Raw genomic sequence first — 24,579 nt, forward strand, 5'->3', positions numbered from 1 at the left:
AAGGAACCCAGGCAATTGTTTCGGGTCGAGCATATGCGTCACGCAACGCATTTGCTTGGCGTGAACAGTGACTTTGGCCACTTCTGCCGTTCCTTTTTCAGCACTACCACGTGAACACCAGATTCCGATAATGTTACTTTGTTCACACCACGTGCATTACCACCGCCTGGTAATAAGAGGTCTATCGATTAGCACCCACGTGTCCTGGAGTACCAAGCTATGAGGCTCAGGTCTACCACTTCCAATGGCCTGGATATGTCCCATGACGCAGTCCGCGGCTTTCAAAGACCCGGAATTGCAAATGTCAGCGATGAATGGATCGAATCGGACTTCGTAGCTTGACTGCAACAGACATCTAGCTAAGCTTCGTCTGACGTTTTGAGGGCGTGCTTCGAACTACTCTGGCCATTGGACCTAACTCTCGCCATCACGGCTTGGCCTGACAACGAACTCTATATTGAGATGAATGATGAGGCCAATGCTAGATGATATCCGAGTAAGGTGAGAGATCCTAGTATAAGGCTGCCCTGTCGCCTTCCCAACACCTAAGTAAGACCTACGGACGTCCCTTGCACCAGCACACTTCTTGTATACTTGATCGACAATGGCAACCTGGATCGCCACCAGTGCATTGGCACTCGCTTGCCTCTCTTTCACACACGCGGCATTGACAAACTCCACACCACAGGCACTCAATTCATACTTAAACAATATTATACCAGCTGCTCCAGGCGGGCCCACATTATGGTACAATGGATCCGGTCCTGTCCCATCCTACAACCTCACCTCTCCAATACCTGCACCCATCACGCCACTCAACTCGACTCTTTCCATCGAGAACAATCTCTACAACGAGATCATAGGTATTGTGAATAGTTCCATGACCAGCTGTGGCAAGTGCATGAGTGGCGTGGAGCTTATGCACATTGCAGCCATCACACAACCCGTATCTGTCGTGACCGACCTACTAATCCGGGCTTGTAATGCTATCCCAGCGTTCCAGGACACAATATATGCTCAGACTTGCTATCAGGAGTTCAGCGGAATCGGAGGCCTTGGGCCATACTGGGCGCAGCTGTTCTCGAAGATGAGCATGGCAAGTATTACTCATTGATTGACAACCAGCATGATGCTAATGGTAATAGGCCACTGGGGATATGCAGGCCTTTTGCCACTTCAACTACGCCGTTTGCGATATTCCCCCTACAATCGAGATCAACGAAAGCGAGTGGTTCACGCCCAAGCCGGCATCGGCTAATGTCGTACCCATGCCTTCGACAGAGACTTGTAGGTCATACATATCGTTCGGAGCTCTATGTAGCTTAGCGGCTGACAAAGATCGATCAGATAATGTGCTTCACATCTCTGATTGGCATCTTGACCCACGCTACGATATTGGCAGTGAGGCCAACTGTTCGCAGTATTTATGTTGCCGGCCGTACGCTACAAACACCAAACTCCACACGACCTCCAACAATGCCTCTGTCCCAGCTAGCAGATTTGGCTATCTCTACTGTGACTCGCCTCCTGACCTTGCACTGTCATCCTTCACTAGCATGCATTCTTTCTTCGATGTGGACGATGTGTAAGTTGGTCTACCCTAGTACCGCAGCAACAGGCTGACTTCCGCAGCTGCTTCACCATATTCACCGGCGATATTGTGTCTCACGACAATGACGACCAGCTTAGCCGGGCATACATAGAGTACGAGGAGACCGTAACTTACCAGACTTTCAAAGCCGAGATGGGCAACATACCAGTCTACCCAACGCTCGGGAACCATGATTCATTGCCAGAGGCCTACAACACTCAGAACAGTCTCAACCCAACCTCGAATGCCAGCTCGAACGCTATGAGTTGGAACTACAATTTACTATCTTCGATGTGGAACACAGATGGTTGGATCGACGGAGCTGAGGCTCAGTATGCTGCAACGCATTATGGAGCGTACGCTCACACTACTAGCGAAGGCCTTCGTATCATCTCGATCAACACCGACTTTTGGTATACCGGCAACGTATTCAATTACTGGGACTTCACTAATCCCGATACCTCCGGTGTCTTACGATTCCTCGCCAACGAGCTTGCCACGTCTGAAGCCAAAGGCCAGCGTGTATGGATTATCGGCCACGTCCTCAGCGGGTATGATGGTGGGAACGCACTTCCCAACCCATCGGCGCTCTTTTACAGCCTAGTACGTCGCTACAGCCCTGCCACGATAGCTGGTATATTCTTCGGTCATACCCACGAGGATCAGATTGAAATATTCTATGACTACCTGCCCAATTCGACTATCACCTCCGGCAACGACAGTGTCATACGTAACACGACCATGGTGGACTACAGCAAACCGTTGATGATGGCTTTTATCGCGCCTTCTATCACTCCATTGACAGGTAACAACGCCGGCTACCAGCTCTACCAGATAGATCACAAGACCTTTCAAGTCACGGATATCCAGACATACTTCGCCAACGTCTCCGAATCTTTGACCTGGACAGAACCAGAGTGGCAATTCGAATACGACTCTCGCTCAACGTACAACGTGAATGGCACATGGCCAGCAGCAGCACCACTGAATGCTACTTTTTGGCATGCGGTCACCGAGAGCATGCTCACGAACCAGAGTCTGGTTGAGAGATATAATTTCTTGGAGACGAAGAGTAGTGTTGTTACCCAGAACTGCTGGACCAAGGCATGTGCGGTGCAGAAAGTGTGTTATATCAGAAGTGGAAGTGCGGCCTTGGGCTTGGCTTGTCCTCAGGACGACGGACCTTTTTGATCGACGGTCGATTCACGAGTCAATATGTGGAAGACTGTGCTGTGATATATACATAGCTTCCGTGCTGAACTTTCAAAGACGTCGCTCGTCAGACTCGTTCTGTTGTGTCTGGCATGCAGCGTCACTTGTAAGAACTACGTTCAAGATCTCCTAAGCTGCGTCTCCATACGTGTACATGGTTGTTCTGTGACGTCGTGGCGAGTGCCACGAGAATCGCGTAAGAAGTGGCAAGAAGATAGAACAGGAAAGCGTTATCAGGGATAGGTAAGGGCTTAGCCACATCGCGGTCTTTGCACACTGGTCGAACGGTACCAGGCCAAAATATATCTGGTGCATAACTACGGACGAACAGTCTCATTCCTAGCAAGCTTAATACTCTACGGCCGATGTGGCCAGAACAGAGGGCCATCTTTCAGCGAACCAAAGGGGTGATGCTTCAATGATTTTCCAGCGGCCTAGCAGGAGGCGCCCGACGGCACACCCTTGCAGGAGCTGCTCTTCTTGCCACCAGTCACACTGACACCAGACCAGGTCCAGCCGGAGCAAGCGGCGCACAGAATTTGCACCTCAGTCGCAGAGCTGGTGACGGAGCCAGTGATGCCATTGAGCGTGAGACCGGTAATCGGGACACCGCTTGTTGGGGTGCCAGTTGGCGAGCTACGACACAAAATCAGCACGCAACTCCCCAATCCCTGGATCTAAGACTTACCCGTTCTCATAATCCTGCTCAATGACCACACCGTATTTGGTGATGCCGGAGAGCTTGATGTTTTTGTACGTAACACCCTTAACAGAGCCAGTAGCGCCAGAGACAGTCTTGATACGGACACCGTTCTGCGAGTTGCTGATGCTGGAGTTCTCGATCGTGACACCGCTGACGGTGTTGTCGGAGCGTCCGCCGACGGAGCCGATGGAGAGACCATGACCGCCTGAGCAGGTACCACCGGTGAACGTGATATCCGTGCCGGAGTTGATGGCGAGACAGTCCTGGAAGATCATGTTAGCAGTCGTCGTACCACGAAAACTAATGTTTCACGTACATCCTGGTTCTTGCAGGTGATCCCGGAGATCGTAAGGCCAGTGATGCTGCCCACATCGAAACAATCGGTGTTGTGCCCACCTCCAGCATCACCCGCGGAGTTGTCGATGGTGCCTCCGTTGATGGTCAGACCATCGGCGCCGTTGACGCTGTATACCTGAACTGGGGTGTTCTTGATATTGAGGCTGTTGATTGAAGATTTGCCGATCATGTTGTGGGCATAGAAGAACTTGGGCTTGGTCTTGCCACCGTTCGAGCCCTGGCCATCCCAGTACTTGGCCCCTCCGCCGTCGAGAATTGCACCGGAAGCGCCAGTGACAGAGATATCGGTACCGGAGACGCTGACGAGAGGACCAGCCCACTCCTTGTAGCCAAAAGTTGTCGTGCCCTGGAAAGTGACCTAGAATGGTTTGTTAGGTCAAAATTCTCACACTAGCCACAATATGGAGATCTCGTACCGTAGTGCCCTGCTTCAACCCAGTAAGATCAAGTGTGGTCCCAGCCGGCACTACAAGAGACGACAAGACAATGGCCGAGCAAGAAGTCTTTGACTTGGCGACAGCAGCCGCGCCAGTGCTACCGGAGAAGGTACACGAAGTGGAAGCCCTCTCCTCAACCTGGATGGGAGTGGCAAGAGCAGAACCGCCGAATAGCGCCAGCGCCAAGGCGAGAGTGGAAGTGGTGTATTGCATAGTTCAATATCTCTGGAATGAACGAGTGACAGAAGTGGAAGTTTTTGTGAGTATGAGAGAGAGAGGTATTAGAAGGAGAGCGGATATACTTATATTCCCTTATACATGTTCTCGAGAGTGTCGTCGCGATAGCGTTCTTGAAACGCTTCTCCACGTTTTGGGTCGAGGTGTGCAATTTACAAGCGAGGTCACACTATATGTATTCTTCCGTCCTTCAAGACCCACCTGGCTCCGTGCTGGATGGACGTCGGAGAGCACCGTGGAGCCCTAGAACGGAGAATACTCGTGGGTTACCACGCGAGGAGCTGCGTGGGCTCCAATTGCGGCCAAAGAGGAAGCCCAGCTGGTGGAAGTCGAACTGCACAAGCAGGAGTCCGTGCGTGCCACGGAAGCTTGACTAGAGCCGGAACATTCTTGGCTAGCTTCGCGAGTATAGTAGTGTATCCTCGTGCCAGTATAAGGCAATCGCCATCGCTATTGGCGGAAGCAGAACTTCCATCCACGCAAGAAGTACCGCGAAGAGTCCGTGGGAAGTGTGACAAGCGATTATAGTATCGACGGTCCGTGATGATCATGCCAGACGTTTGGTCCACGAGTCGCTAGGACCGGACGTGCTACCGAGTCTGGGCTGATGTTGTTTCAGGTAGAAGGCGTCGCTTCAGAAAATCGAGGGAGAAGCCGCACTGAGCACGGTCCCACCAACAGCAACGACAGCAACGGATCACGTGTCGGATGAAGTGACGAGATATACGCAGCACATGTGAGATAGCCACAGCAGACATGCAAATGAGTGACTTGGCTTCTGTGCTCACAGAGAGCAACTATCTACCACTTTGGCGAACGCAGCACTAAATGAAGGTAACTTCTGCCCAACCGAGCAGGGAGCAGCGTCAAAATCAGTAAGCAAAAGGCATTCTCGGTCGAAGTGAATCTACAGCAAGGCTGCCTGGTATAGTCATGCCGAAGACTGGTTATGGATTCCATGTCCCTACAGGTACGACTTTCGACGGGATGCATTGTCCTTCTCGATCACACGACACCCAGCACAGGTGCGCAGATGGAGTCCCAGCCGAGGCCTCTCCCAGTCTTGTCGCAAGTCCAGGATGTCTGGCTATCAATACCAACGAGTCAAGGGACGTGTGCGGGACCGAATGTCGTTGCGTTTGATGACAGCACAGCTTTGCTCACCGTCCACTTCATGGGAAACATAGCAGCCCAGTCTGTTGCCATAGACAAGGTGGCGTTCGTACTGGTTGCCGACGAGACTTCATGCATGGCTTTGGATCCATCATCCATCTTCCGGCGTTCGCTGAGCGGTTGCCAATTGCCCTTGCAACATAGCATAATAGCATAGCACAAAATCGCACTTGTCCGAGTATAACAACTCACCACAATCCTTTAGAATCAGCCACCACCGACCTGGCTAGCAAAAGCCGAACTAACACTCCTCGCATCCTCATCCCCATCACCGAGCGTAGACCGATTGACCTGTCCTCGTCCCGCACCAATCGGTGCCTGCTGCGGCTGTTGCTGCGTACCCTCCACAAACCGTCTCAATTTATCAGACTGAGAGAGCGAGGCTTGCTTGTTTAGATCGTTGATGCTTAACCCTGAGAGACTGACCCCGCCGTGGCTGGGGTAATGTCCACCAGAACGCCCTGGACCACCGTTCACGTTGACGCCAGAGGATGGCCCGCCGTTGGCGGTGGCAGAGGTAGTATCCGTGATCTCCGAACCAGCAACACTTTCACCCGCTACACTACCCGGCGCAGCAGGAAGATGAGCCGCAGGACCCCTCTGCTGCCCAGGCATCGAACCAGCACCCATACCATTTCGCTGCAAAGTCGGCCACGTCTCCTGAAAGCCGTGGAAAACAGGCGGGAATTGCTGGTTCAGCATCGCACCACCACCACCGACAGAACTAGAATGCACAGAACTGACATCGTCAGGGATATACCCCATCACGCTGCCACCATCCATACCCGTCGGCTGCTGCGAACCATCTGGACGACGTCCAGAGCCAGGAACAGAAGGCCCGTTGGCGCCCGGAGGCGCACCGTTCATCCTCGCGCCCGGCGGACCGCCAGCGGCAGAAGCGGAAGTCGCAGTGCCGGCGTTCTGGAAAGCCATCTGGTAGCGCTGCGGTCCACGATACATTTGCTTTGGCCTCCCAAACTGCAAAAGCGAGACCTGAAGATTCGAAAGCGGACCCTCGACTAAACAATTCCGCTCCTTGAAATGGAGGAGCAAGTAATGCCATAGCGGATGCTTGCTTAGCACCTTCGGGTTCCCCAGGATAACAAGCCCGTACTTCGCCCTCGTCAGCGCCACATTCAACCGCCTCGGGTCGGAGAGGAAACCGATGCCTTGGTGATCATTGCTTCGCACGCAAGAGAGAACGATGAAATCCTTCTCTCGCCCTTGGAAAGCATCCACGCTCGCGACCTCAATTTCTTTATACACCTCCTTTGGGAAGGTACCGGTCTGCTGCATGCTTTGCACCACATAGCTCCTCTGCCCCTCATACGGCGTGATGATACCAATACTCTGCGGCGCGACACCAGCCTTGAAGAACCGCTCCACAATCTTGACCACATTCTGCGCTTCGGTGCGGTTCAAATATGATGTCCCCGAGGCGGAGATCTCTTCATTTCCGAGGTTAGACCAGAACATCATAGGTGCATCGAGGACCGGCCAGGGGAAGTCCACGTTCTTGAGTTGGCGTTCGTGCATGGTTATGCCGTTCTGCAGGGAACCTTCGTAAAACATGTTCGATGGGAATTCGGACAAGCATGGATGCATACGGTACTGGACCTGCAGTCTGATCGGCGCACAGCCCAGAATCACCAAACGCTCGAAGAGAGATTGGTTCAAACCCGCTTTGGCAGCTTTCTTGTTCATGATCACGGGTCCAAGCTGTTGGTGGTCGCCGACGAGAACGACTTGCTTGCAGCCCAAGACTAGCGGGATCATGCATTCAGGCTCTGCAGACTGCGTACTCTCGTCGATCAGGACAGTGCGGAATTTGAGCTTCGCAAGTCGAGGGTCGCCGGCTCCGACGCAAGTACAACAGATCACGTCGGCGTTGCTCAGGATCTCACGTTCGGCAGCACGAGTCAAAGCCTTGAATTTCTTCTCGTCTTGAGATGAGAGCTCGCCAAGCTCGGCTTTGAGCTGATTGAGCTTGTTGAGTTCGACGTTTGTGTCGTTCATCTGGACTTGGCGGTGCAGAGACAAGAAGGAAACGGGGCTGTCGACGTCCTCTCGTGACTTGGCTGTAACTCGGACACATTTCAGACCAGTCTTGTGAATGCGCTCACAAAGCTGATCAACAGCAACGTTAGATGGCGCGCAGACGAGCACTTGACCTCCATTGATCTTGCTGAGGTGATAGATGATGGTCGCAGAAGTGACAGTCTTGCCAGTGCCGGGTGGACCCTGAATCAAGCTGAGTGGCTTCTGCAAGACAGACTTAACTGCATTGATCTGACTGCCGTTGAGATCAGGCAGGTTGGGCACACTAAATTTCCGTGGCATGTTGACCTTCATTGGTGCGGCCGCAACTTCGTGGCCAAGCAAGCGATGGAAGATGTAGCCAGACACGGACATCTCGTCGATCGCGAAGGTCTTCATGGCATGCTGCATGCGATCGAATGAAGTGGCTTTCCACACGTAGTCGGCCGTGAAGTTGTGAGTGCACTCTGTAGGCACGCTTTTGTGATCGCCACGGCTGCGCAACTCAAGCTGCACCTCGTCCGACAGATTGTTGGGGATCTTGACAACGTAGCCAACGCCCTCCCAGTGAGGACGAAGCTCGCCCGTGTAGCGCAAGCGCATCTCATCGCCGACTGCCAACTTGACATCACCCAGCTCAAGCTTTGGTAACACAAATGAAGCAAGATGCTTATTGTTCAAGCCAAAGTCCCACCGCACGATCAGATTGTCCTGGCTCTGCGCCTCCTTGAGCTTGCGATCGTAGTCTGCCTCGATCTTGACCAGCGGACCAAAGACGTTCTGGTACTGATATGCGTCGTCATACCGCAAGAGCACTGGCGCAGGCTCATCGTCGATGCCAGCATTCTTCTCAAGATCCTGAATCGTAGCGCTTGCATTATCCTTCCACAACTCCTCCAGCTTGGCAATGACTTGTGGCTGCAAGTGGCGAGCGCGCATCTGCTCCTGATCTGACGGTGACGTGACGAGCCATGGCAAGAACGAACGATCCTCGATCAGTGGCTGCCATTTCGAAGTGTCCCAATTCATGTCTTTGCTGCTGGGCATCGCAGCGCATGGCTGACGACACAGAAGCACGACCACGGTATCGCTTTTCGCCGGGATGAAGCCGAGGAGGAAGACATTCTTCGTGCCACAATTGTAACATTCCAGTGTCGTGTCGCCGAGTGGAGAGGAAGGATGGAGCTGCACTTCCTTGTGTCGAGCACGGACGAGGTGGTTGATGATGTGGCTGCTGGAAGTGTTGCCCCGCGCTGAGCAGAACCATTTCGAGCAAGATAGACACTTGACCACCGAGCTCGGGTTGTGGATGCCGCAGTACGCGCAGGCATGTGCTGGCAGCTCGACCTCCTCTTCTTGCTGCTGGCCTGCCTGTCCATTCGCACCGTTGACTGCATGGCTTGCCAAGGACTCCAGGTCGTCATCGTCGTATACCTCAGCCTCGTCGTCGTCCCCCACACGTCTCCTGCGTGGTCCTCCATTCAAGTTCCCACGGCCGTACTCGCCATCAAGTGCACTTTCGCCGGCGTCTAGGGTGGAGAGATCGTCGCCCTCATTGATTGCCGAGGCTGAGTCACCGACTAGGTGGTTGCCGACATTCGTGAAGGCGCCCAGATTGGTAAAGGCACCTTCCATTCTGCCTAGTTGGCGCCTCGTAGCGGGTGGTTCGTGTGTTGAAGTGTTATGTATGCGGCGGGGCACCTCCGCTGTCCTGTTACTGTCACTGCCTCCTCCGCCCCCTAGCGATTGTCTGTGAAATGTGATCTGATCTTCTGATCCACCCCTCCTGCACTGCTTGTCACTGGTAAAGTGCTAGGACCAGCCTTGACAGGTGGGATGTTCTGTTTGAAGCAAGTGTGCGGCGAGCCCTTCACGAGAAGCTGCAGGCGAGCCGATCTGCAGCTAGTGTAGAACTAGGGCTTGGCGCGCTGTGGCGCTTGTGAGTGGCTGAACATGTGAACTTTTTGGTCGTCGATATCGATAGCAGAACTGTCTCTTCTTCCTCCTTCACAACATACACCAAAATGATAAGAAGACAAGCCCGCCAGCGTCGCGACTACCTCTACCGTCGCGCTCTCACCCTCCGCGATGCTGAGATTGCCGAGAAACGAGCCAAGCTCAAGACATCCCTTGCGACAGGAAAGCCGTTGGACCCAAGTATCGCCAACGACAAGCAATCACGACAAGACTATAAATACGACGAGACACGTGCAGACCGCAGTACACAAGAAGAACTCGACCTCGATGACGAATACTCCTACCTCTCCGGCGTCGTCGACCCACGAGTGCTAGTAACCACCAGTCGCGACCCCAGCACCCGTCTCGGCAGCTTCGCAAAAGAGATTCGCCTCCTCCTACCCACAGCGATACGACTAAACAGAGGCAACTTGATCCTCCCGAACCTCGTCGGCAGTGCTAAATCCAGCGGCCTAAGCGATGTCATCCTCCTACACGAACACCGTGGTACACCCACCGCAATGACCATCTCCCACTTACCTCACGGCCCCACCGCCTCCTTCTCCCTCCATAACGTCGTCCTCCGCCACGATATCCCGAACTCCACCCGCGGGACCGTAAGCGAAAGCTACCCGCACCTCATCTTCGAAGGCTTCACCACCCCACTCGGAAAGCGCGTGGTGAAAATTCTGCAACACCTCTTCCCTCCCCGCGAGTCCGCAGGTTCTACTAAGCTTGGGAGCAGGATCGTATCGTTCAAGAATATTCAGGATTCGGTGGAGGTGCGACATCATGTTTTTGTCAAGACGGGGTATCAGAGTGTGGAGCTGGCGGAGGTCGGACCGAGGATGACGATGAGGTTGTTTGAGATCCGGCAGGGGACGGCGGAGAATAAGGAGGGGGATGTGGAGTGGAGGTTGACGCAGTATACGCGGACGAGTAAGAAGAAGGATTATTTGTGAGATGTGTACAGAGGATGGGATGTGATAGTGCTGGGTTTAGCGATGGCGTCAAAAGCGAACATATAGTTTGAAGAGCGACACATTTCCAGCGATTTCTCTGTTGGCATTACTACAATGGCACGACGCGGTCGTCAAGGGCATTGCTGGCGGCGGCGGTCCATCGCATGGGTTCGACCGAAGTTGTGCCCGGACTGTCCTCAGGACGCGCTCGAATGGCTGGACACCATCTCCATGTCTCCGCCCTGTCATCAGGCATTTGATGGAGAGATCCAGATTTCGCAGTGGAGTCGCGGCTAGAGGCAGTCTACCGCTATCGCAGATCACCTGTTCATGCCGGCTATTCACAAGTAGTCATGCGGCTAAATTTAACAGATACAACCCAAGAGGCCCACACATGGAGATAGAAACGCATGGATCCACAACGAAGTCAGGTTGTGAGGCAGTGGCAAACAAATGTGCGAAAAGGCTAGAATGGAGTTCCAATACCAAGCCGGTTGTTTTGCTTCATCCCCACTTGGCCAAGAGACTTGGAAGCGGGTGAGAAATGGGTTCCTGCTTTCGCTTCCACGTGGAGTGAGGGAGCCATGAACCTATGTTCACTGCCTCAGCAGATGTCTCGCGGGACATTGGTATGGATCACGATGCTGTACAGAAACTGACACTGACACGCCATAAAATTCTGTTTACAAAGGCCACGGCATGTCGTATCTGCCAGCCATGACTGTATCACCCGACTCACCGTTGCCGAATAAGCTCGTACCCCAGTTCTCTCTCTCCATACCAAGCCTCGAGGCGTTGCGACAGGCAAGATGTCGTCCGCGCGCGACTTCACTTGGCAGGGCCTCGACATGATTTGATCCTTCTTGGCCTTCATATGCAGTGATTTGCGGCTAAAATCTAAGTCGTCGGTGCCATGACTAGGAATCATTGCATGGCGACAACCATGCATGGTAGTATAACCGTGGAGATGATATATAATACGTTCATCATCCTCGTGATGAGAGAATCCCAGTTCAAGACTTCTTTGGGACACCAGCACAGTCGCTTTCATATCATCAAGCCGCAGACATGCAGTTGATCTCTACCCTCTCCGCCGTTCTGGCCGTTACTGGCGCTGCCGTTGCTGGTCCCACTGGGTATGTCAAGCGATGAATACACTGATAGAGCTTCACATTGACAGCCATCTAGTCAAAAGGGACCGGCCTTTAGATGGCATGGCCCCGCACCTCACCCCGGGCATGGTCCATCGCCACCGGGACGCCCTCTGCCACCAGTCGCTCGCCCACCGCCACCTCCACCAGGTGCTCCTAAGGATCAGGGCTTGTACACTGCTATGCGTGCCCGTGGACGCGAGTTCATTGGTACCGCTGTTACATTCCGCAATGACACCGCCGAGGCTGCTATCTACGGCAACAAGGCCGACTTCAACTCGTGAGATTCTCTTCAACCATGAAAAAGCAGATGACTGTACTAATATCATCCCCAGCATCACTCCAGAGAACGCCATGAAGTGGGAAGTCACCGAGCCCCAACGCGGCAATTTCACCTTCGACGACGCAGATCGTTACGTCGACTACGCCACAGCCAACGGCATCGAAATCCACTGCCACAACCTGGTCTGGCACTCCCAGCTCCCACCCTGGGTCACAGCCGGCAAATTCGACAATGCCACCTTGATAGGCATCATGCACGACCACATCAAGGGCCTCGCCGGCCGGTACGCTGGCCGCTGCACACGCTGGGACGTGGTGAACGAGGCTCTGGACGAGGACGGGACGTATCGCAAGAGCGTCTGGTATAACACCATCGGCGAGGCATTCCTGCCTATGGCCTTCAAGTTCGCTCGTGAGGTCGATCCCAAGGCGCAGTTGTACTACAATGACTACAATCTCGAGTACAACGAGGCCAAGACCACCGGTGCGCAGCGCATCGTCAAGCTCATCCAGTCTTACGGCGTGGAGATCGACGGTGTGGGTTTCCAGGCCCATGTTGCTTCTGAGACTACGCCTACCTCGGGTGGCCCGGCGCCCAACCAGACTGTCCTTGAGGCTGCTTTCAACCAGATGACGAGCCAGAATGTTAATGTCATTTACACCGAGATTGACGTCAGGATGAACACTCCTGCTACACCGGCTAAGTTGGCTGTGCAGGCTGAGACTTATAGGTCTTTGGCTGCTGCTTGTCTTTCGGTCAAGCGATGTGTTGGTATGACTCTTTGGGTACGTTTCTGAATTTCAATTCTACTATGGAAGCAATATATACTGACTTGTTGTGTAGGGTGTTTCCGACAAATACTCCTGGATCCCGGGAACCTTCCCTGGCGAGGGTGCTGCTAACGTCTGGAACGAGACCATGCAGAAGAAGCCTGCTTATGATGGGTTCTTGAAGGGCATTCAGACTGGTGGTCGTTAAGCCACGATCGTGCCACAATGCTCGGTAGCTGATGCGATGAATATGAGTCGCTGACAAAGACGAGTATGACCAGGTGCTATGGATCATGAGTAGCATGTCTCAAGAAATAGTCCACCCAACCACGATTATTTCTGACTCCACAGGCCCTCAGAGATACCTAATCATCATATCTCATGCGGCCAGTGAGTGCATGCTAAAGCCCTAAGTCGTCTGATCTTTCTCGTTGAAAGTTCTCTGATTCCAGGGCGTCACCCCAGCGTCAAGCTCTAGCTCGCTTAAGTCGTTCAAAAGCTGACAGGTCCAAACGTACGGCGAATATCTGGTGGCCGAGTGACTGCGTCGCAAAGTTTTGCATGTGACAGCGAAGTGAGTGAAGTTTCAATCGCACATTTGCCATTTCTACTGAAAACTCACCTCTAACTCGACGCCACGCCACTTTGATGGATGTGTGGATCTATGTCGGGGGAAAGCTCAAGCAGGGTCGTTGTGATGATGTGAATCAAGTAGGTACTCATGTGTTAATAAGCTCTATTGCGGCAGACTCTTCTATTTAGTCTTTATCGTCTAGTGTATTTCTTCTACCTTGGTCGTGATGCTCAAGCACTCGCCGTACCATAAGGCACAGGTTGTGCAGAGGTCAGATCGATATAGCCAAACTTCGAGTGGTCCTTATCCTCGGCCAATCCTTGCGCCCATGTGCCCATATCCTTCATGAACGCCTTCTCGTTTTCTTCGATGCTCAAATCAATGGGCTCCTGGTCCTTGCCAATCTGCTTGATCTGAGTTCCGGCAGCCACATTCGTGATGCCGAAGTCGTTCTGATCAGGTCGTTGCTTGATGGCTCCCTTGACCTTGTTGGAGAGGATATCACGCCCAAAATGTGGTTCTTGGCAGACCGGACGAGCGAGACCTACTCCGTCGACGGTGTCAAGGGCTTTGACCATGGCACCAACAGTTTTGAAGCCACCAGTGACGTATGTCTTGGTCTTGGTCAGGGCCGGGGCAATAGCGTCTGCGAACTCGAGGAAGAACGCCTCGCGGTGCTTTGTGCTTTCGCGCTTGTGCTCGAATGCCAAAGATTCGTACGTGCCACCTGACAGTTCCACGAAATCGAATTTGTTGGCTTCGAGGAGTTGGCAAAGCTGCTTGGCTTCCTCTGAGTCAAAGCCCTTGTCTTGGAACTCAACGCTATTGAGCTTGATACCCAAGACAAATGAAGGTGAGGTGCGCTTGCGGACTTCCTGGGCAATCTCCAGGATGAGACGGGCGCGGTTCTCGAGACTCCCACCGTATTTGTCGGTACGTTGGTTGGTGGACGGCGCCAAGAATTGAGCCAGGAGGTAGCCGTGAGCCTTGTGATTGTCAGTATGCATTCGGATGACTTTAATTATGAGAAGACTTACACCATGCAGTTCAATGCCATCAAAGCCAGCCTTTTCCATATACTCGGCAGAATGAGCGAAACCTTCAATCACGTTCGCAATGTCTTCCTCCGTAGCAGCACGAGGCTTGGCGAAAGTCATCCCCATAACGTTGCCCTCGAGCTGGACGTCTGAAGCAGAGATGGGATGCTTCTGGATGATATCCTGGACCTGACGTCCAGGATGGCTGACCTGACCGACCATCAAGCTGCCTTCCTTCTTGCCTGCGGTAGCCATGTCCTTGAAGGCTTTGAAGCGTTCGCCACTGAAGGCAGAGCCGCGAGGAATGATAGGGTTGCCCGCAGCTTCAAGGTGATCATATTCAATCATGATGTTGCCAGTAAGTATGTTGCCAAGACCACCCTCGCCCCACCGGCGGTAGAGATTGATGAGTTCCTTGCTTGGGATGCCTCGTTTCTCGAAGTCCTTTGGATCCCATGATGAGATCCTTTCGGTCATGGCACCCTTCAGAAACCTATTTGGAGCGGTCTTGCCAGAGAACTCCATCTTCAAAGGTTGGCCGAGCCGCGAGGCGTCCACGTCCTCCGACTCATATCGTACTGATGGTGACATTGCTGCGGGTTTATGAAGAGTGTTGTGACAGTGTTTGTGAAACAGAGATGGAAATGTGAAGAGAAGGTGATTGTGGTCAGCATCTTCGACTTATCTAGCCTTCACACGATACTGATGCTTAGAAATGCCGACCCATACTTCGTCTCAATCGCTCCCTGACCTCTCGAGAGTTCTGCCGAGTCTTCTGCGAGAAATGTAAAAATGGCGTGACGTGTTGTGAATCGGCTGAGCAACAGCGGCAAATCAATGCTGCGGCGGAATGGTCGGCCCGTCTCAGACGGTTGATGAGAAATCAGCATCTCGCCTTCACTTCAAAGTCCTTTCATCCTTTGCAACAACAGTGGCCTGATGCTACAAATCCTTAATATACACCAGTGATTACGATCCATCAACTCGATCGAAAAATCCATAAGCTAGTCATGGACTCTACTCATCCGCCGACCGGGACTTTTGGTACCCGATGTTATCGTGCTATGAGCCCCACGATGCCTCCATCTCCAGACCTCACGAGCTCGCTCGCTCGCTCCTGGCCGACCCTACTGCCTCTTGTGTTCTCGGCTGCTTGATTCGGTCCGGTCCGGTCCGTGTTCAATGGATCACGTCTGGGCTCGAAGTGATATACATATGATCGATAGTCGAGTCTCCCAGCCTACCAAGGTCCTTGATTCCTGCCTCTCGACTGGACAGCAATCGGCATTCCCCGGTCTGATACCACGTTTGCTTCTGTCAGTGTTTGCTTCCATTCTGCTCAGAACATGTTTGCTGTGATGAGTTCGACGGTGTTAATAAATACTCGCGTTTGTGGTCCTGTTGCATTGTGCTCATATGCCGTTCGGCAGAGTTCATTGTCGAGAGCGATTGCTGAGCGTGAGCCTTGGCAGAGCTACTCTTGGGTGTCGTTATAGCTGCCTCTGCCTTTGGACGGTCAAACATAGAGGCTGCTTGCTGCCAAGCTTGTGTGCTTCAACACATCCATGTATCAATGATAGAGCAAACGTATTCCTCGCAGTTATTTGACTCCCTTCTTCCACCCTGTACTCTCAATCTGACCATTCTCTAGATCATATCACGTCTCCGCAACAAAGGCGGGCAAAAAAGAGAAAGGCAAGGCCGTGAAGACCCTAACACCAAAAAAACACCACGAGCAACTCTGACGATGACGAGATCGCTGCTGCGCTGCAAATTGTTGAGCTTGGGTCTGACAAGAAGGCGGAAAAAGAAGTCAAGAGCAGAGTGTTTCGAGCAATGCAGCAAGCAGAGGCTGCCAAGGCAGCTGTGGAAAAGAGTAGCATGGCGTCTGGTCCTGCTCAAGATCTTGAGACTCAACCCACTGACGGAGGCACTGGTAGCGACAAGTCCGGCAAAACTCAACAACCACAGAAACGACTCCTCCGAGCAACCACAATGACGACAAAGATGGCGAAGTCTCCGAACATGATGACAGTAGTCTCGTGCAGGGCGTCAACTACTTCCCAAGCAGGCGTGTGGATCGCGAAGCCTTGATTCAGACCCCCAGCTTCGATTGGCAGCAATCGCAGACCAATATGCACACAAAACCCGACTTCCTGCCCACCATCTCTCATGACAAGTGGAAGCTCATGCGCAAGCTTGAGCCCAATCAACAGGATGTGCTAAAGCAAGCTGCTGGCATTGATGTCCTAAGACCTGTACATGGCCAAGCTACTGACAGCGTGAAAACGAATCACTTCCTGATGGATTTTTACGACAACAAAGGTTCGCGCGTCCTGTACGTGTATCGTGTCGATGGCATATCACCTGACGGTGCACGAGCCAAGAAGCGCACAAACATGCACACTGCCATCGAGAAGTGCGCTCCCTTGCGAAGCAACAAGCACTTCATCGTCACAGACAATATATCCAAGATCGTAGTATGGATGCCTCTCGCCGAGGAAGCTTCACCTGGCGATGAGATTGCCAAGATTCCGTTGATCGACTATGATCGACGCGACAACTCCAGCAGCTAGAGAACCCGGAGCTTGATCTTCGAATGCGAAACCGACTTGGAAGAGCTCCGTAAGTCCGTCGATGGCGAAGATCCGACATATCCTGCAAAGAACGAAGCCATTGCAGCTCTCAATCTTGTGTTCTCGAAGCATGGCCTGTCAGAGGAGCAGGGTGGGTTTTCGGCGGGCAAGAATCGGTTCTTCCTGAAGTCCAGCTGGGAGAAGCTTGACAACGATGCAAGCAAAGTCGTCTTTCGCGTGTACTCCTACACATTTCGCACGACAGAAGGCAGCCTACTGCTGAACGCCAATACCGCTATGAGGTCAACCAACGCACTACTTTGTGGTTGAGGACGACATTGGTCTCGGTGGCGAGGCACTGCAGGACCTCACCAATTCGCTTTGCTACACCTGCGGTCGATCTACAACTTCAGTGTCGTATGTGTCAACCGCGTACTATGTCGACCCTCTCTGCAAGCGTGGGCGTCGCTATATGAAGGACTTCTATGATGGTACTGGTTGCCTCATAGTAATGAGTGAGGACCAGCGCAAGGCCAAGCTTGATCGGATGTGGGGATGAGGCGGTCGACCTAACGGCAATCCGTGGCGAGAGAGTATGGACGATAAGATGTTCTGGTTGTAAAGTGGTGCGCAGCTGAAGCGAGCGTTGGGTGCTATCACCGCTGGCGCATGAGGTCAAGGCGGCTGCCATTGTCTGCAACGCCCTGGATTACGAACAAGTGTATATCTACTGGCGCATCAGGTCACGCTGGCTGCCATTGAGATTTGTAGATAGCGTGTTGTAAGGGATTCATGTATCAGTGAACTGTCTCCACCAATCCTTGGCTGGCAGGTGACCTGCCTTAGTACCTTCCTCATGCGGTTAGCGACATGTCTTCTCCACCTCACACCACCAGCTGCTGCAGGACCATTGGGCAATAGACGAGCTCTGTATCTCGAATCTGACACTACAAAACTCCCGTGGGCAGTATAAGATGACTGTCTGGCTTCGGTATCCATGATGTAGCGTGACTGCACCGTTTTTCAACTTGTGTTGTTGTCGGTCAGAACTGATTCGCTATGGAGAAGAAGTATGAAGAGGATGGCTATGACAGTCGGCAGATACATAACTCTGATCGACCAGTCAACTACGACAACGAGGATGTCTTTGGGCATGAAGAAGGCCATGATGTATTCCTGCGTCCATGTCGCGACTTTTGGTGAACAATGCTGACATTGTAGACAGATCAAATACAAGACTCTTTCGTGGCAACTTGTATCCGTATTAATGATCGCCGAGATCGTATCAAATGGCATGCTATCCCTGCCATCATCTCTAGCCGTCGTGGGCATCGTCCCTGGCCTGATCATCATCGTCTTCCTCGGCATCTTCGCAACATACACAAGCTGGCTGCTAGTGAAGTTCAAGCTACGCCACCCTGAAGTCCACAACATGGGCGACGCCGGCTACATCCTCTTCGGTCCCGTAGGTCGTGAGATCTTGTCCTTCGGAACGGTGGTCTTTGCCGTCTTTGCTACGGGCGGGCAACTCCTGGCTGGACAGTTGGCTCTAGGAGTGCTGAGTAACAACAAACTATGTCTGATGCTTTACACTGGTATCTTCGCCATCCCGACTCTGATCTGCAGCTTCCCGCGAACTCTCGACGGCCTGAGCTGGATTAGTATCCCATCTGTACTCTCGATTATGGTCGCAGGCGTCGTTGGCATGGTGGGAGCTGGGCTGCATCCCACTCCAGGCCACTTGATCAGTATAACAGTCCCATCGACGTTCTTCGAAGCATTCATCTCTATTACTAATCCTGTCTTCGCTTACGCTGGCCATTTTATGTTTTTTATTATGGTGTAAGTGATGTTACAACAACCTCACCAGCTCAAAGCATTCCACCAGCGTAGAGAATTGCTAAGACGAATGTATAGTTCGGAAATGAAGCGACCACAAGACGCCATGAAAGCAGCTTATACCTTGCAGGGCTTTGCAACAACATTCTACGCCGTCTTCGCAGCGGTGACTTATGTCTACCTGGGCAATACAGTTGGCTCACCATCATTCGGGTCTCTCGACAGTAAATGGGCCAAAGCTGCTTATGGAATTGCTATCCCGAACTTTTTGATTGCTGGAAGTCTCTACTCTCATACGGCCAGCAAGTTGTTGTTCGTCCGGATCTTTAGACGAAGCCGACATCTTCACAGCCATACAGTGGCAGGGTGGGTGACTTGGGCGGCTCTTATTGTTATCATGAACGGAGCAGCGTTCGTGCTGGCAGTTGGAGTGCCGATCTTCAATTACCTGATTGGTGAGCTTGAGCATCCCTACTATACGTGGGAGTCGTGCATGCTGATGACGACTTGCAGGTATCGCGGCCAGCCTATTTGCAGCTTGGTTCACCTATGGCCTTGCAGGAATGTTCTGGCTTCACGACTCGTATCATGATGGTAATGGCATACATACATGGCGAAGGAAATGGTTCCAGTCTGGCTTGGCCTTCTCGACCGTAATCGCTGGTGCTTTCATCTGCGTCGCCGGCATGTATGTTACAGTACGGGCGATTGTGGAAGCGTATCAGAGCGGGGCCGTAGCAAGTCCTTTCGCTTGTTGAGCTGTGACTTATTAGGCTGCTTACATGCTGCGGTGCAGTGGGATCCATAGATTCTTGTCAGCAAGTCTTCAATGTAGCCATCTCGTTGCTCGAGGTCTGGTACGTGGCTTTCACAGTCGGAAGGGTCGGAAAGGCGGTGTGTCTCAACCTCACCAACCGACCTCTCATGCATTGAGGTCGTGACAAAAAGGACCTCGATGCCAGACCGGAAGCAACATCATCCGCGCCATATCCACAGCTCACGCACAACATCCATGCATCTGATGTCGCACCGCATGAACAATCCCAGCAGCTGAGACATTTTCCAACGCTAAACTACGCTTCTATACAACCATAAAGATTAGCCTCTTCTACTAAACCTTCTTCTGATAGGCCAAGCAGCGCCACCAAGCTAAGCATCATGATCGTCATGAATTTCGGCGCATTTCCTCACAAGCGAGCTCTGCTCTCACCCCACTTCGCTCACACAATCGCATTGTTTTTGGCGCGAAGAACACTCTTTCCGGCGGTCTCGATACCCGAAGAGGCAATCCAAGCTGGGTACGATGGTTGCCATGCAGGGTCGCGTGTTCGTCAGTTGCGTGGCCGAAAGCTTACAGGATCAAATGACGCAGTAGGCTTGGAAGCTGGCGAATGCGACGGTTCGCTTTCTGTTTGGTCTCGCTGATGATATGGTTAACGGCTGAATTTAGGGTCGCGGAGGGCACATGTGTTGCTTATTTCCTGATGCTTGTTCTTCGTCTCCCTTCGCTGCTATCCAGAAGTCGTGCCAGGTGCCTTTTCACATTCACCAGCGGGTCGCATACCACTACGGTCTTCCATCAGCAGCCCCACTATCATCGGATTGCGACAATTCCGAACATCTACAGGATGGCATCTACAGCGACCGAGCGCGAGCCGTTACTGCGCCGAGTTCCTTCTGCTCTTGCTCCACCGCCTATGCTTGTGCAGCCAGGGATAGAGAAGCTTGATACTCCCGTAACAATGGCAGAAGACACGGTCTTCCCTGTTCCAACCTTTACCACTGCCCGTCTCAATGCGCGGCAACGACGACTACCACAATGTATAGCGCACCGAGGCTACAAAGCAAAGTTCCCGGAGAACACTCTCGCATCGTTCAAAGGCGCAGTAAAAGCAGGCGCGCATGCCTTAGAGACTGATGTACATATCTCGAAAGACGAGGTGGTAGTATTGAGTCATGACCCGACGCTCAAGCGATGTTATGGAAGGCAGGACAAGATTATTGATCTGACGTGGGACGAGTTGAAGGATGTGAGGACTGTTGCGGAACCACATGAGCCTATGCCGAGATTGAAAGACATGCTGGAGTATCTGGCGCAACCTGGTATGGAAGAGGTCTGGCTGCTACTCGACATCAAGCTCAGTAATGACGCTGATGCGATCATGCGACTTATGGCCTCGACAATTGCGTCCGTGCCGGCCCCGGCGACCAAGAAGTGGAATGAGAGGATAGTACTAGGTATCTGGGCTGCAAAGTACTTGCCTCTGGCGCAGAAGTATTTCGAAGGTTTCCCTGTCATGCATATTGGCTTCTCGACTAGCTATGCGAGTCACTTCTTCACGATACCTAATGTCGGCTTCAACATGCTTTTTCCTACTTTAGTTGCACCCGGAGGTAGGCGTTTCCTGCGGGAGGCGAGGGAGAAGTATCATCGCAAGGTGATTGCCTGGACAGTGAACACGGAGGAGAGAATGGAGTGGTGCATCCGGCGGGAGCTGGACGGCGTCATCACGGATGACCCCGCCGTGTTCCTCGAAGTCTGCAAACGACATGATGAAAGCAAGAGGGAAAGTATGATGAGGGTGAAGGACTACCTAGATATCTACAGGCTATGGATTTGGATCACACTGGCGCTACTCTTCTTCAGGAAGCGATTTCAGCCAGTGGCGAGCCAAACATTGATAGAGAAGAAGCCACAGGCCAAGCTATAGAGCACCGTGTGATGATGTTAGCGAGGCGTTGGTGGTAAGATGTTTCGATCATATAATCAATATACATACAATGTACATATCTATCCAACTGCGTCGACTTCACATGTGATCGAGTCACTATTGGCACGCGTGCTCGACGCGTGAACCACCCCCACTTTCGCGCTCCCACCACCCAGAAACATTGCAACCACCAAACAATGCGGGAAGATGCCACGGTAGGTTATATTGTAGCCTGTCAAGAAGGGATGCATTGACTGACATGATTGCAGAGAGATCATCACCCTTCAAGCAGGACAATGCGGCAATAGCGGTACACTATCGCTACAACCTCGAAACACCTCCAAGCAGATACTAACACTACTCCCTTAGTCGGCAGCCAATTCTGGCAACAACTCTGCCAAGAGCACGGTATAAACCAAGATGGAAACCTAGCAGACTACGCGACCGAAGGCGGCGACCGCAAAGATGTCTTCTTCTACCAGTCTGACGACACGAGGTATATTCCCCGCGCCATCCTCCTCGACCTCGAGCCGCGCGTGATCAACAGTATTCGCACGGGCAGCTATGGCAATATCTACAACCCGGAGAACATCTATGTGCTGAAGGAGGGAGGTGGAGCGGGAAATAATTGGGCGCAAGGGTACTCGAGGGGTGGGGAGATTGAAGATGAGGTGCTTGATATGATTGATCGGGAGGCGGATGGGAGTGATAGTCTTGAGGTATGGCCGAGTAAGAGATGTAGGGGGGCTGCTGCTAATACGCGTGTAGGGCTTTATGCTGCTGCACTCCATCGCAGGCGGCACTGGCTCTGGTCTGGGCTCCTTCCTCCTTGAACGACTGAACGACAGATTTCCGAAGAAGCTTATTCAGACGTACTCGGTCTTCCCCGATACTCAACCACAAGCTGGCTCCGACATAGTTGTGCAGCCGTACAACTCTCTCCTGGCCTTACGGAGACTGACAGAGAACGCCGACTCGGTGGTGGTGCTTGACAATGGCGCGCTTGGCAGAATAGCAGCAGACACCCTCCACGTCCAGGAGCCATCATTCCAGCAAACGAATCAGCTCGTCAGCACAGTGATGTCTGCATCGACGACGACTTTACGCTACCCTGGCTACATGCATAATGATATGGTTGGCATCATGGCCAGCCTGATTCCAACACCGCGGTGCCACTTCCTACAGACGAGCTATACACCTTTCACAGGCGAGAGCGTAGAGTCGGCGAAGCTCGTACGCAAGACGACAGTACTGGACGTGATGCGAAGGCTTTTGCAGCCAAAGAACCAGATGGTCTCAACGAAGCCGAGCAAGACTTCGTGTTACATCTCGATTCTCAACATTATCCAGGGTGAAGCAGATCCGACAGATGTGAGTTTCGCTAATCTAGTATATGCTAAGCACCAAAGCTGACAGTACACAACAGGTCCACAAATCACTCCTCCGCATCCGTGAACGAGAAATGGCTTCCTTCATCCCATGGGGTCCGGCAAGCATTCAGGTAGCACTAACCCGCACATCACCATATCTCCAACCTCCATACACAACCCGGCCTCCACCACGCGTAAGTGGACTGATGTTAGCCAATCACACCGGCATCGCCACCCTCTTCAAGCGGATAGTAGCGCAATACGATCGATTGCGGAAACGTAACGCTTTCCTGGAACAATACAAGCGAGAGGAGCCGTTCAGAGATGGTCTAGGCCAGTTCGACGAGGCGAGGGAGGTGGCTATGGATCTGATCGGAGAGTATGAAGAAGCCGAGTCGAAGGACTATCTGAATGGTGGCGTGTCTGAGGAACCTGCTAATGGTGGTGCTGATGCGAGGACTGATGGAATTACTGGGAGATGATTTGTGGGCTTTGCGTGATATCCTGGCTTTGCTGGCGTTTGTCGGGTTGATGATGGTATATTCTGTGGGAGCGCAGGAAGCTAAAACATCTGCACGATTCATGTCGTCTTCAAAGTCGACCTCTCGGACGGCCACTGTCACGACTGCCCTCAGAACCTTCAAAGGTCATTTTGGCATCGTCTCTCGTCGTCCTTCGCCGTCGCCGCTTCTCTTTGGGCTTGTCCGTCTTGACTTTGATCCTGGGCAGTCGTCCGTGCTCGAAGTATATACCAATCCGAATAATCATGGTCGGTTCTTGCTTTGGTCCGAGTGTGAGGCGCAGAGATAACGACGAAGGCCCGAATTCATCTGCGAAGCGGACATGGCGTGATTGTGGTTGATGTCGATAGTCTTGGTGGTAGTCTTGATCCGACATCCTCGTGTTTTGGGACAGTGGGAGTCTGCGCAACGAGCAAGATGATGCTTCATGCTAAGGCTGGGAAGATTGTGTTCGAGTCGAGTTTGTAGCTGGTCAAGATGCCGCATGCTGGATTGCCAGTTGCTAGTTTGACTTGGGTGATGGTTTGTCTTGCTCCTGATTCGCTGTCCGGGTGACTCGGGTCAGCAAAGACATTTGTCTCACATGGCACGTGACGTTGTGCCACGCTCCCTTGACACAAGCCTCATGAATTGTCCCAGTAGGCGGCGTCTCCGATTACTGTTGTCGATGTCTGTTTACTTCATAGGTTCTTCTTCCTCACCGCATGACCGCCCCAGGTCCGACCGAGTAGTACTTCTGTCCGCCTTCCTGTTCTCGTGACCCAGCGTACGGCAATCTGTAACGTGCAATAAGCCAGCTTGCCAAGGCACACAAAGATGCCAGAAAACATCCTGGTGAGACTGGGAGGACGATAGCTTGGTGGCCAGAGAAGATCCGGAGTCAGCATGTAGTAATGGCCAGGTAATGAGGGGGATATCGTTTTCTGCATGTATGTGATAGCTGCTCAGGAGAAACGGGTTAGAAGTCGTGGAATCGTGCTATGGGTTGTGGATTCAATTGAGGAGCATGCCAACATGCCCTGCTTGTCACTGCTTGCCATGTGGTTTCAGACGCATTACCAGGTTACAACCCGTTTCCGGAA

General features: G+C 52.6%; 10 protein-coding genes across 10 annotated transcripts; 8 read left to right on the forward strand and 2 right to left on the reverse strand.

The window, feature by feature from the left end:
- Positions 1 to 1,157: 1,157 nt before the first annotated feature.
- LTS14_009094 (uncharacterized protein) lies at positions 1,158 to 2,782 on the forward strand (the record flags this gene model as incomplete). Its single annotated transcript, XM_064841777.1, has 3 exons — positions 1,158 to 1,287; positions 1,348 to 1,585; positions 1,633 to 2,782. The coding sequence occupies 3 exons, from the start codon at positions 1,158 to 1,160 to the stop codon at positions 2,780 to 2,782; spliced, it is 1,518 nt and encodes a 505-aa protein (XP_064690612.1).
- A 455-nt stretch (positions 2,783 to 3,237) lies between these two features.
- On the reverse strand, positions 3,238 to 4,513 carry PG1 (Polygalacturonase 1; the record flags this gene model as incomplete). Its single annotated transcript, XM_064841778.1, has 4 exons — positions 3,238 to 3,439; positions 3,492 to 3,769; positions 3,823 to 4,221; positions 4,280 to 4,513. The coding sequence occupies 4 exons, from the start codon at positions 4,511 to 4,513 to the stop codon at positions 3,238 to 3,240; spliced, it is 1,113 nt and encodes a 370-aa protein (XP_064690613.1).
- A 5,258-nt stretch (positions 4,514 to 9,771) lies between these two features.
- Positions 9,772 to 10,665, forward strand: IMP4 (snoRNA-binding rRNA-processing protein imp4; the record flags this gene model as incomplete). The annotated part of the gene is made up of 1 exon (XM_064841779.1): positions 9,772 to 10,665. One exon carries the CDS (start codon positions 9,772 to 9,774, stop codon positions 10,663 to 10,665), a length of 894 nt encoding a protein of 297 aa, XP_064690614.1.
- Positions 10,666 to 11,733: 1,068 nt separating this feature from the next.
- On the forward strand, positions 11,734 to 13,077 carry LTS14_009097 (uncharacterized protein; the record flags this gene model as incomplete). The annotated part of the gene is made up of 4 exons (XM_064841780.1): positions 11,734 to 11,801; positions 11,854 to 12,096; positions 12,152 to 12,884; positions 12,943 to 13,077. The coding sequence occupies 4 exons, from the start codon at positions 11,734 to 11,736 to the stop codon at positions 13,075 to 13,077; spliced, it is 1,179 nt and encodes a 392-aa protein (XP_064690615.1).
- Positions 13,078 to 13,673: 596 nt separating this feature from the next.
- On the reverse strand, positions 13,674 to 15,071 carry LTS14_009098 (uncharacterized protein; the record flags this gene model as incomplete). Its single annotated transcript, XM_064841781.1, has 2 exons — positions 13,674 to 14,429; positions 14,481 to 15,071. 2 exons carry the CDS (start codon positions 15,069 to 15,071, stop codon positions 13,674 to 13,676), a joined length of 1,347 nt encoding a protein of 448 aa, XP_064690616.1.
- A 1,245-nt stretch (positions 15,072 to 16,316) lies between these two features.
- LTS14_009099 (uncharacterized protein) lies at positions 16,317 to 17,056 on the forward strand (the record flags this gene model as incomplete). Its single annotated transcript, XM_064841782.1, has 2 exons — positions 16,317 to 16,416; positions 16,452 to 17,056. 2 exons carry the CDS (start codon positions 16,317 to 16,319, stop codon positions 17,054 to 17,056), a joined length of 705 nt encoding a protein of 234 aa, XP_064690617.1.
- A 1,059-nt stretch (positions 17,057 to 18,115) lies between these two features.
- On the forward strand, positions 18,116 to 18,902 carry LTS14_009100 (uncharacterized protein; the record flags this gene model as incomplete). Its single annotated transcript, XM_064841783.1, has 2 exons — positions 18,116 to 18,226; positions 18,282 to 18,902. The coding sequence occupies 2 exons, from the start codon at positions 18,116 to 18,118 to the stop codon at positions 18,900 to 18,902; spliced, it is 732 nt and encodes a 243-aa protein (XP_064690618.1).
- Positions 18,903 to 18,980: 78 nt separating this feature from the next.
- LTS14_009101 (uncharacterized protein) lies at positions 18,981 to 19,653 on the forward strand (the record flags this gene model as incomplete). The annotated part of the gene is made up of 2 exons (XM_064841784.1): positions 18,981 to 19,350; positions 19,409 to 19,653. 2 exons carry the CDS (start codon positions 18,981 to 18,983, stop codon positions 19,651 to 19,653), a joined length of 615 nt encoding a protein of 204 aa, XP_064690619.1.
- Positions 19,654 to 20,523: 870 nt separating this feature from the next.
- On the forward strand, positions 20,524 to 21,606 carry LTS14_009102 (uncharacterized protein; the record flags this gene model as incomplete). Its single annotated transcript, XM_064841785.1, has 1 exon — positions 20,524 to 21,606. The coding sequence occupies one exon, from the start codon at positions 20,524 to 20,526 to the stop codon at positions 21,604 to 21,606; it is 1,083 nt and encodes a 360-aa protein (XP_064690620.1).
- A 207-nt stretch (positions 21,607 to 21,813) lies between these two features.
- Positions 21,814 to 23,458, forward strand: TUB4 (gamma-tubulin; the record flags this gene model as incomplete). The annotated part of the gene is made up of 5 exons (XM_064841786.1): positions 21,814 to 21,821; positions 21,876 to 21,916; positions 21,976 to 22,325; positions 22,375 to 22,977; positions 23,033 to 23,458. 5 exons carry the CDS (start codon positions 21,814 to 21,816, stop codon positions 23,456 to 23,458), a joined length of 1,428 nt encoding a protein of 475 aa, XP_064690621.1.
- Positions 23,459 to 24,579: the final 1,121 nt, after the last annotated feature.

The sequence above is a fragment of the Recurvomyces mirabilis genome (assembly GCF_035927965.1).
Source record: "Recurvomyces mirabilis strain CCFEE 5264 chromosome Unknown scaffold_29, whole genome shotgun sequence".
In the NCBI taxonomy this organism is placed as follows: Eukaryota; Fungi; Ascomycota; class Dothideomycetes; order Mycosphaerellales; family Teratosphaeriaceae; genus Recurvomyces; species Recurvomyces mirabilis.